This window comes from Panicum virgatum, chromosome 1K (assembly GCF_016808335.1).
Source record: "Panicum virgatum strain AP13 chromosome 1K, P.virgatum_v5, whole genome shotgun sequence".
Classification (NCBI taxonomy): domain Eukaryota; kingdom Viridiplantae; phylum Streptophyta; class Magnoliopsida; order Poales; family Poaceae; genus Panicum; species Panicum virgatum.
This window is the reverse complement of record NC_053136.1, coordinates 5,667,316-5,678,465: the sequence shown is the minus strand read 5'-3', so window position 1 is coordinate 5,678,465 and position 11,150 is coordinate 5,667,316. Positions and strand designations below refer to the sequence as shown.

At 51.1% G+C, this 11,150-nt stretch overlaps 2 protein-coding genes across 5 annotated transcripts; one reads left to right on the top strand and one right to left on the bottom strand.

Moving 5' to 3' along the window:
• The first annotated feature begins 3,442 nt into the window (after nt 1–3,442).
• LOC120669563 (B-box zinc finger protein 32-like) lies at nt 3,443–4,686 on the top strand. The gene has a single exon (XM_039949381.1). The coding sequence runs from the start codon at nt 3,753–3,755 to the stop codon at nt 4,383–4,385; it is 633 nt and encodes a 210-aa protein (XP_039805315.1). The 5' UTR covers nt 3,443–3,752; the 3' UTR covers nt 4,386–4,686.
• A 2,570-nt stretch (nt 4,687–7,256) lies between these two features.
• Nucleotides 7,257–10,769, bottom strand: LOC120669315. 4 transcript variants are annotated; one of them, XM_039949165.1, is made up of 3 exons: nt 10,569–10,769; nt 9,507–9,591; nt 7,257–9,411 (listed from the first exon to the last, which is right to left on the bottom strand). In XM_039949165.1, exon 3 carries the CDS (start codon nt 9,402–9,404, stop codon nt 7,413–7,415), a length of 1,992 nt encoding a protein of 663 aa, XP_039805099.1. In that variant the 5' UTR covers nt 9,405–9,411; nt 9,507–9,591; nt 10,569–10,769; the 3' UTR covers nt 7,257–7,412. The 4 variants fall into 4 exon arrangements, with proteins under 4 accessions (XP_039805099.1, XP_039805045.1, XP_039805199.1 ...); XM_039949111.1 differs by having other exon boundaries at nt 9,512–9,591; nt 10,569–10,767; XM_039949265.1 differs by lacking the exon at nt 10,569–10,769 and adding an exon at nt 9,707–10,560.
• Between the last annotated feature and the right edge of the window lie 381 nt (nt 10,770–11,150).

The following is an 11,150-nucleotide window of genomic DNA, read 5'->3' as shown; positions in this document are numbered from 1 at the left end:
TTCAAGGAATTTTGAATTCTACCTATTTTAAAAAATTTATAATTCAAATTCCATTATGTTTAATGTATCACATTTAGCCAAAATAAATTCCTTGTCTTTTGATCTACCTCCCAAAAAAATATCATGATTTTTAGACAATATTAACTATGCTTTCTTTATTATTTAATTGAGAGAGGTGTGAAATTCTAGAAATTCGGAAATTTTACTGTAGCAAAACCGCCTTTGGCTGAGCCAGGGTTGTTTTTCAAACGGTTTCGTTAGTTGGAGGTGTAGGATGTCCGGTTTCGTAGTTCAGGGGCCAAAATCGGACTATCGTGATAGTTCAGGGTTGAAAAACAGACTTTTCCCTTTTTTAATAGTGTACCCAAACAGATTAGCTTCCCAGCTATATCCCTTTTAACTACTTGGGTAGCAACTATACTAGCTAGTTAGCTACTACCTCCGTTTCAAAATGTAGTTCGCTTGACTTTTTCAACTTTAAGTTTGGCCACTCGTCTTATTCAAAAAATATGTGCAAACGTTACCAAATTTAAGTCATTCTTGAAGATCTTGTATTGATAAAGCAACCCACAACAAAAGAAGTGATATTTTGCACAAATTTTTGAATACGACAAGTGGTCAAACTTAAGGTCGGAAAAATTCAAACAACCTACAACTTGGAGTGGAAGGAGTAATAGACTAGCTAAGTGGATCTAAATAAATAGACCATTGCTCTTGTGTTCGGTGGAGGGAGTTTATAATTTCCCCGTAAAAATATATATCAGTAAAACTTTTCTGATTTTCAATAAAAAAAGAAAAAGAAAGAAAATCTCGGCCCGGTCTTAGGCAGCCTGCCAGCTTTATCGACCCACCCTGATTTTTGTTTAGAGAAGAAAGAATGTTCTGCCGCTCCGGACAAAGTAACTGGCAGCAAGACCTTCTACTTGGCTAGCTTAATTCCCAGACACATCTTCAAAGATCGTAAGGCGCCATCTAGCTAGCTAGATAGTTATTAGATACGTCAACACAGTTAGACACTATTTCGCCATCTGACTTTTGATCGGCGCGTCCCAATCAAACCACGGTATTCTCTATCAACGAGTTAATTTCTGTCTTGGTATCGAACCCTTTTTTAAAAAAGAAGAAGAAGAAGAAGCCGCTGCGTTTGGCGTATGCGATGCGTACGTAGAGCAGCTGAGCAGCCGTGGGGGAGAGTTTGGTTGGCTAGCGAACCACGTCATGCTTCTCCAAAAGCCCGGTGGGTGCCCACGCGACACGCCACGAGGTTGGCCCGGGCCAGGACTTGATGAACGAGTCGAGATCGACCACATGGGTTGGCTGTTGCATTACGGTGATTAGCTCGAGATTATTGTCCACAAGTTCACCATAGATCATGTTAGTTTGGGAGTTCCCCTCTTAATTCGGCTAGATATTTTTTGCTCTTCTTTGCCATGCATGGCGTACGTATACTGGTTATAGCTAGCTGTACCTGAGGAAAGGACGCAATTCACTAATCAATACGGTCTACGGCATGGCATGGATCGTACCACAAACTGCCGTTTTCTCCGTTCGGATGAGTTGAAAAGCTCTGGCTGGGCTGGGAATCGCTGGGCTGGTGGCTGCTATGAATAGTATCAGCTGGTATTCACTGTTCGTGCTGGTGAGGAAGGAAGGCCGAAGACGAGCGTCTTATCTCCCAACCATTTAGCTCCACCTAGCCTGCCGAACGGCTGGCTGCCCTGAATCGTTATTCCCAGCCCAGCCAGTGTTTTTCCTCTCATCCGAACGGCACCCTTCCCGGGACTACTTTGTGACAGTAAAGTGATGAGGCAGAGCTGAACTAACAGAACTGCTTGTTGCATAGTATTCCCCCTGTAATAAATGGCTCCTGGAAGTTTTCTAGATCGACCATTATCATCGAACCTAAAAACGGAAAGAGACGACTACCCCAATTAAGAAACCATCATATCATATCATCAGCTACCCGATCAGCTCTATCCAGAAAGAAGCACGCATGATCAGAAGAGATCGATCGAGATCACCTTTTTTTAAGATCGAGATTAGCTAGACGTACAGATGAAGCCGAGGGCATGATGATCTCACGGCAGATAGAGATAATAACGTTTTCTAAGCAATAATTCAGGAGGCTAGCTAGTAGAGAGGGGTGTAATAAATAATACAGGAGGAGATTCCCAAACTGGATAGGTTTTAGAAAGAAACCGAAAGGCGAGCGAAGCTCTGTAGCCCTGGCTAGCTGCTGGGGCGTTTGGATTGGGACGAGGTTTTGTGGACGGGGATCGCTCGACGATCGCTGCCTGCCTCCCCCAACCAACCGCTCTCCTGTGTGCCCCTCGGCTTCAATTATTTTTTTCCCACATTGGGTTAATTAAGGCTGTTTTTAGTTTGGCGAAAAAGTTTGGATTTTGGTGTTGTAGCACATTTCGTTGTTATTTAACGATTAATATCTAATTATGGACTAATTATATTATATAATTAGTTATTTTTTCAACTACATTTAATACTTCATGCATACTCTTGCCGCTTATCAATTCGGTAGTACTGCTACAATTAGCAATTAATGAATATGTCTAAAGATTCGATGTGACGGATATTATAAAAAATTGGAACTAAACAAACTCTGGCCGCTTATCAATTCGACCGTACTGCTACTAATATATTCGACGGGTCTTTTCATGCGCAACGGGGCGCAGAACGGCTGAATAATATCAAACTCCAAGTGCCATGTGAAAAGCACACCTGACTGAAGGCCGGTCTGTTGGCAGCTCGATCGCAAGTGGCGGTTTCTTTTATGATGATCTCTCGATCACAACGAGCTGAGGGATCAAGGGAACGAACGGCTCGCTGGAACAGTGTTGGATAAGCTAAGGTAGGGACTAGGGATGCAGCTCTAGATTGTACTGACTCGGAGCATATATAGTGTGTTAATTTAGATGGACGTACTCAAGATTTCAGGCATCTTACTGGGTAAATTTTAACCCACACCTGCGTACGGATACCATGGTAAAACACAGTCAAAACATTCCGATTCCTTCGCTGAAACATCGTTGCACGGCCGGCGGTGAGCACGACGCGCACGGTGGTCCCGAACGGAGACCACGAAGAAGCGAAGCGTTCAACCTTCTCCGGGCTCCGGCTCACCGGGCGCCGCCCGAAACTAACCACACCTGGCGGCGCCAAATTCTTCCTTCCCGGTTCCCTTTCTTCCCCCCACCAACGAAGCGAGCGAGGGAGTCAGAGAACAAGTCCAACCGCGACTCCCTTTCGGACATGTGGTGGCCGCTGCATGAGCTGAGCTCCACCACCAGCGCACACGGCACGCGGCCAGGTCGCCGACTAGCCTAGCCGTCGAGTCGAGCCGACCCACCAGCCGGCCGGTGTGTGCCCACGCCCCCACGGCCCGGCCCGGGGCGGGGCCCCTTTAAATACTGGCCATACGCGCGCCCAGAGCTTCCAAACACCCCCGCGGCTTCTTCCGATCGCCCGCGCCCACGGTTTCCACCACCCCGTCTCCACCGCCTCACACCACCGCGCCACTTGCACCGGCCGCTTTCCCCGAAGCCCCCAACTGCCCGCGGAGACATCTATATAGCCGCATGTCCTTCGCTCCGAGGACGAGGAGGTGATCACCAATCCATCGTCATCCGGGGCTCGACACAGCCGTCAGCCGTTGCGCGCGGAGCTCTTGGTGGGCCGCGAGGAGACCGATCGAGGAGAGGAAGCAGTAGGAAGAGACGGACAGAGATCGGGGAGGAATGGGTGGCGCCGGCGCGCGGTGCGAGCTCTGCGGGGGCACGGCGGCGGTGCACTGCGCCGCGGACTCGGCGTTCCTCTGCCTGCGCTGCGACGCCAAGGTGCACGGCGCCAATTTCCTGGCGTCCAGGCACCTGAGGCGCCGCCTGGGCAGCGCGCCGCCCGCCCGCTCGCCGGGGTCCTCGGCGTCGTCCGCGTCGAGCAGCAGCTCCTGCGTGTCCACGGCCGACTCCGCCGAGTCGTCGGCCGCCGCGCCCGCGGCGGCGCGGAAGCGGCGGGCGCGCGCGGAGGCGGTGTTGGAAGGGTGGGCCGGGCGGATGGGCTTCGCGCCGGGGTCAGCCCGCCGGCGCGCGGCCGCGGCCGCTTGCGCGCTCCGGGCGCTGGGCCGGGGCGTGGCCGCCGCCCGCGTCCCGCTCCGCGTCGCGATGGCCGCGGCGCTCTGGGCCGAGATCGCGTCCGCCCCCGCCGCGTGCAAGGGAGGGGAGGCCGCGCTGCTCCGGCGGCTGGAGGCCGCGGCGCACGTGCCGGCGAGGCTGGTGCTCACCGGGGCGTCGTGGATGGCGCGCGCGGCGAGCCACCGCGCGCTGCCGCCCGCCGAGGCTGACGACGAGGAGGGCTGGGACGAGTGCTCCTGACCAACCAGGGCCCCCACCGCTCATCCGCTGCTGCTGTTTGCGGCACTGTACGAGCTGCCGCTGAGCCAGCGAGCGCGTGCCGCGTCCAGGAGACAGATCAGAGACGGGCTGAGCGTAGCAGCATCATGTGGGCATCGTTCGTTTGTTCTTTTCCTCCCCTAATTAACTAGTATTTGATTTGTAACAAGGGTCCAGCAAATCTTGTGGTTAGGAGGGCCAAGAAAGAAGGCTGGTTAACAAAAGGCTACTGCTTGATTTGATTATTTTTAGAGCAACTGGAGTGTTTGATCCGATTTGATTACACTCGTGTGGTCTGGAATGACGCTGCGGTGGGGCCAGGCCATGGCCGGATATTTTGTTTTCCTAATCGCGTGACCAATGCGCACGCGTGGGCGTTGTTAACCGGGGTGTGTCCGTGTGTGTTAAGAACCACATGTGGACCGTGTGTGCTTAGCTTCCATGGCAAGGTCTTCCAGAGGGATGATGCTCTTGCTCTCATCTCCATCCATTGGTTTTTAAAAGAGAAAAAAACGTCGCTGTCGCCTGCCATCCAGGAGGTCTCGCCGACCGTCCACCCCCCCTCTCCCCTGCCGCTCGTTCTGAGAGGCCGTGAGGCGTAGTGGTTGCTGGCTTGCAACGTGGACTTGGAATTTGTCAATTTGACATCGTGCGAGACCCAACCCAACGTAGCCGAGCAGTGCGGTGCGGTGCGGGGCGGCAGGAGCGGGGGAGCGGCGCGCCCGCCACTCGTTCGCGGCCCCGAGATGCCGAGCAGTGCGCTCGCCGCGCACCCGGCGCTGACCGCGTGCGCACGGCGCCGTCGCGTCGAAGAACCACCCCGCCGGGACGCGTGCACTGGGGGTGGGGGCTCCGTCCCCGCAAGGCGCCCGCGGCCGCGACTTGAGCAACGGCGGAGGGGCCGGCGAGGACGAGGATAGGGAGGATATCAGCGGCGCGGATCGCAGAGGTGGGGAACGATGGCGGCGGGTAGGGGAGCGAAGCCCCGTCTCCGAGCTCAGCCGAGCCCGCAGAGGAGCCGAGAGGAGGAGGCGCTCCACGCCTCCACCAGTCTGCCGTTCGATCTGCTAGGGGGACACGTGGCTCACATCAAAAGCAGGACTGCACAGATCGAGATTTGCAGCCCTCCTGCACCGAATTTTTTCCCCTGGATACACCGCGTCACGCGGACAGTCGCCGGTCAAATCTGAGATGGGGTTGGCTCTTGCTGTATGATCCGAATCCTCTAACGTTAGGAAGCGAAGTCACATCACTTTTTCTTTTTCTCTCTAGACTCTTCCCCCAACAGTTGAGAGAGTCAAAAAAGTGCCCTCCGGTCTCTGCCGGCGGGGACGACGGTCTTCCTCGCCTCCGATGGCTCTTTGGGCTTCGCGAGGTGGTGGAGACTGTGGGTCACCCGCCAGTCGGAGGTGGTACAGGAAGATCTAGGTTTCGTGTCCCGGCGGCGCGGTTGAGACTGCTGCGGCGGTGCCATCGTGGAATAAGGTACTCTCTGGCTCTTCCTCGTCCCGTTGGTGGCCTGCTCTGACGCCGACGGCGAGCCGATGGAGGTGGGGCTTCCTTGGTGAACCCCTTGTACAGGAGTCCGTGTCCAGAACTCCATCTTCTCCAGGTGACGGGAGTATCGGCCTTTTGCTTCAAGGGTGCAGAGCAGGATGCGGGTCTCGTGGAGGTTCGGCGGGTGGACCAAGCTCGAGCTTCCCTCGACGGTGGCGCTCGTCGACGACGAGCTGCGGTCCAGGATTGGAGGAGCTCGGGGCACATCCCCGGTCGATGGGCTTTCGGCGGCGCCTGTGCCTACTGCGACTATTCTCAAAGCCTTGCGGCGTTAGGGTTCCTCATGATCCGAGCAGGACGGAGATCCGGCGATGGTGTTCGGTGGCGGCTTCCAGCGGCAGCCGGCGGAATCAGCTGGAGGATTGGAGGTGTAGACGGTCCTAGGGACTTAATTGTTTTTTGTTGTTTGTTAGGGGCTTGTCTACAAAAATCCTGCTATATGTATTCTTTCCAGATGTATCTGTATTTGTATATAGTCTGTATCCTTAACATCAATATAGGCACTGTTCATATATTGTTCTCCGTGAGATCTGATCCACCAGGTAGTCCCCTATGTGATCCAACGGTTCCCATTCACTCCAAAGTCAGGGTACTGTTCTTCTCTGACTTCATTTCACGACATCAGAGAATCCACATCGCTTGCCGTATAGAAAAGAGAGTATAGTATAGTATTCCCACGTAAGTACATGCACATTTGGGCTGGCCCAACTTAGCCCATTTAGTGGGGGTCTCACATTGTACAGTTCTTTCCATTGGTCGCCAGTTTCAGACTTGTCGGTTTGGCGAACAAGATTATCCAAAATCAGGGTTCTGACTTCTGAGTACTTACTTTGATGTGCTAAATTTTGCCTTAGCTACCAGATGGCACATCCGTTTGCATATCAAAGGTGTTCGCTGGGCAACAGCAGAGTTTGAGAGAGGCCTCGGAGACTAGTCTGTACTCTGTAGGCAATGAGATGGACTGGGTGCATTTTATAGCTTCGTGGAGAGAACTGAACGGCAAGGGAGATGAACGGTAGTTAATAGTGCTGGTGGGTGTTGGGGTTTATGCTGCTAGCACATGAGTCTATAAGGATTTTATGATGATATAACAATCATGTAGCTCACTATTTTGCAGTCTTATATGACGGTTTTGTTTAATTATGATGGCATTCTAGATAGTTTTTTAAGCATACGAGAGACAATCGCATCTGTTTAACGAAATGAATAATGCCATCTTGGATGCATATATATTATGTGTACAAGAAACATCATATGCATTTGCATGCCTCATTAGTTAGCAAACAAGAGAACCCGTGACAAAATTGAAACTAATTAATAAGCAGGCAATAGTATTGATGCAAAGCCATCATATATTACGAGACAAAAAATAGATTTGGCTCACAAAGCATTGTATGATACGGTGTGGATGGTTTTAGCCACATTAATTTTAATTTGTCTCTAGAGGCGATGTCAGAGGGACTCGTCGTCAGAGTCAGAGGAACTAACCCCCCTTATGAGTCCCTTACGGAACCTGTTGGTGTGCGCCATGAGAATCCAGACGGCATTGATGAACTCTCCCCCGGTGCTGAGCTTCCTGGCGTGGGACTCCTCGCCGCAGTGGTTGGCAGCGTAGCACAGCATCTCCACCCACACCCCGGCGATCACCTGCAGCACGTCGGCGATGGGCAGGCGCCACCTGTTGCCGAGCAGCATCCCGGCAAGCCAATATCCATCCACATAAGCTGACATCTCGCCGTAACGTTCTTCGCCGACGCCGGAAACATACTTGTGCATTTTATCAGCCGGGATCAGATACTCGGCTATTTTCTTGACGATACTCGATCTAGAGGAGTTGAGGGTCTCTTCCTTGGAGGACCTCAGAAGCTCCCACCACAGATGGTGGAAATACAAGTAGTTCTGCTTGAACCGGACGCTGCGAACGGCTCCGGGCAACTGGTAGGGATGCACAACCAGGAGGAACAGCATGTAGTTGGAGAGCACCCTGATGTCGTCACGGACCGTGGAGGCGGCGCCGCCGCCGCCGCCCTCCTCCTCGTCCTCCGGGCACATGGAGAGGTAAAGGTCGGTGGCGACGTGCCACGCGATGATGCAACGGTCCAGCTCGGTCTCGTCGGCGACCCGCGTGAGATCCTCGTACATTCTTCTCTCCTTGAGTATCCACTTGCCCCGTGCGTTCCTCAGGTCCTCTATGTCCCTTTTCCGTATCTCTGCTATCACCAAGGTCTTGATGCCATCAGAGATGGGGATGGTGCTTGCGTAATGCAGCTTCTGCCACCAACCCTGGAGACCCATCATCTTGGCCATCTTACCTCTGAGGTCGTCCTTGGCATCGGTGCAGATATCCAGTAGGTTATACTGTCCAATTGAGTTCAGGCAAGCCCTCCTTTCAGCTGCCTTGAGAAGCCGACGAACCCGCATGACTGCGCTGCAGAGACGGTGCCATCCCCTGGCATGCAAGGTGGCGCATGCCCAGGACGACCCTCCAGCCCTAAGTGATGATGCCACCTCCAACACCAGGGCTCCAACCAGCAAAACATAGGTGATGACGATATCAACTCTGCTGTAGGCATCCTTGCCACTGAACTGAAACAGCAAGAATGCCGCGGCGGCGGAGAGCGGTGAGATGATCCGAATGCAGAAACCACACCATGTATGGATCACTGCCGCCTTCGTGTATAATATGTCATACATGAGGGAGAGCTGCATACCAATAAGCTCGTACAGGTACAGGTCACCGTTCAACCGGATGCCTTGGCGCACAACGTCATACTGAGACGCCTGCATCACGTACAGATCAGCCAATAATCCCTGCCAGAAACTCTGCGTGTAGTGGGCTGCCAACAGGACCTCCTCAGTGTCCAACTTGTTTCTGCCCTCCCTCCCTTGATAAGGGTTGCGATGAACACCACCCTGTTTGTAATCATACCTGTGCTGATAGCTTGTGATGCTATCCATGTGGCCACACTTGAGCGCCCATGTCCTCTCCCCGTACTTGAGGCAACCGGAGATGAACATCAAGGCAGCGGCTACCAGCAGGGTGCTAGAATTCCTCCCAACTGCGACAAACTGGAAGAGGACATAGGCCGCCCCGATGACCTGCACCACGAGAGTGAGGAGGTGGCGCAGCCAGAGCTGGTTGTCCTGGAAGGCGTAGGCGGTGATGGTGTCCGGGCCACCGAGGTGAAGCAGGAGGAACGGAGCCCAGAACGGCATGAGTTGGTGTCCGCCTGACCTGCTGCTGATGGACATGTGGCCAAGGGCATAGATCGCGGTGTAGTCGGCCATCAGGTACGCCAGCCAGAGGAGGGTCCTGAACAATCCCAAGCCTGCACGCCGGCGGGTCCCCGCGAACAAGAGGAGTATGACTTGCAGGGTGAAGCTCAGGATCACCAGAATTTGGATGTCCCATTGCTCCCAAAAGTACACAGGCCCCCGAGCCATTGCTCCCCTGGAATTGGATAAGAAAATATGTAAATTGGCTGTTTATCATCTCGCGCGGAGTGAAATTAAATCGAATACATGAAAATTATTTAGTTGTTTTGCCTTACTATGCATGCAACCTCAACATTTGTCTTTGTTACCGGTCGAGGGCCAAGGGTTTCCTCCTCAACTTTGAAAACAGCTTGACCTGCACAATGGTACAAAACGTAAACAGAATGTGCAAAAGTGGCTAACGGTACGGTTAGGCATTTGCTGATAATTCTAAACACTCGCTATTCGATCTATCTCCATTCCAATGGTACCTTCAGGAAAACCTTTGCCAATAATAGAAATTACTGACCAATATTTGCAGGCCACAATTTCCAAGCTGAAACACTTGGAAAAGTCTTTGGCAATAGTATCTGCGGAATGGCTAACAGTTTATCGCACTGGGAAATAGTTAAAAGGAAGTAGTGCCATGTTAATGGAAATGCATCAAAAAATAAACAATGTTTCGAGAACCCTAACTAAATGTCCAAAAACCAACATTCCAATATTAACTGGAATATATGTTAAATAGTATTAATCTAGATATAAAACTATTTTATACTTAGAAATACATATAGTAACTTTCTATGCACAATGTAAACATGAATCCAATGTCTAGGATCGTGATTCTTTTAGAGCCAACTAAATATTATTTATTGTTTTGTTCACCAGAAATATAATCAAAGCTGTATTGTAATTACATCAGATAGCTAATAATAATATTTAACTTGAAATTTTCGATTAAACCGCAGAAACAGAGCATCTTTTTTTTACTAGTCAAATAAAAGTCAACGACCGAGGATTATTAAGGTATGGGAAATAATTTGTATGAACTTTCTTAATTATTCGGGGTCTTTTTAAGTTGGAACTGGAAATCCCAAGCAATCGAAACATTTGGTTTTTAGGAGTATTATATGTACTATCTTATCTAAAACAGAGAATACCAGGAACGCTATCCAAGTAGGAAGTTGTGGTAACTGCCCAAAGCTAGTTCTTTGTTTTTTCGCCTTTTTGAAAGAACCACCACAGCTAGTGCGTTGGAAGCTATCTGAGAATAGTCCAATGGAGGACTTGGGGGAAAAAAACTGCAATAGTTGTGTTGAGGATACGGGGGTTCGGTGAGACGGTGGCCCTCACCTCGAGTTGGCCGGAGTGGTCGGGGCAGCGTCGGCCAGCCGGCCTGATTGGCGGCGGCAAGGGCTTCCAGTGCGGATCCGGCAAATCCTCGAGGCGGCGAGCAGTGGGGTGGCCGACGGGGGGGGGAGGGAGGAGACCAGAGAACCGGAGAGACGGAGGCAAACGATCTGAAACCTTTGGGGTGGGTAGCAAATAGTGGCTAGAAGAATGGCGGTGTAATTAAGCACTCCGAATATTAGAGAGTCAAAAATTTCAAATTTGATAAAATTTATATGACAAAATAATGTATTATTAGATTTTTTGTTAGCTATATTTTCATAGTGCATCTATTTAATGTCATAAATTTTTATATTTTTTCTATAATTTTGATGAAATTTTGAGATGATTTGACTCTTCAAAATTTTTAAAATTTATATTTTTTTCTATAATTTTGATGAAAATTTGAGATGATTTAACTCTTCAAAATTTTTAAAATAATTTATAATTTGAAACGGAGGGAGTACTGTGCAATGAGCAGGCCTCTGAGGCGACTTGACCGTGAGACGGCGTCGGCGACGCGTTGCGGTGGCGGTCCCTAGGCCA

Excerpts from the sequence above, each read along its gene's own strand:
- LOC120669315 (XM_039949165.1), bottom strand. The coding sequence starts at position 9,404 with ATGGCTCGGGGGCCTGTGTACTTTTGGGAGCAATGGGACATCCAAATT.
- LOC120669563 (XM_039949381.1), top strand. The coding sequence starts at position 3,753 with ATGGGTGGCGCCGGCGCGCGGTGCGAGCTCTGCGGGGGCACGGCGGCG.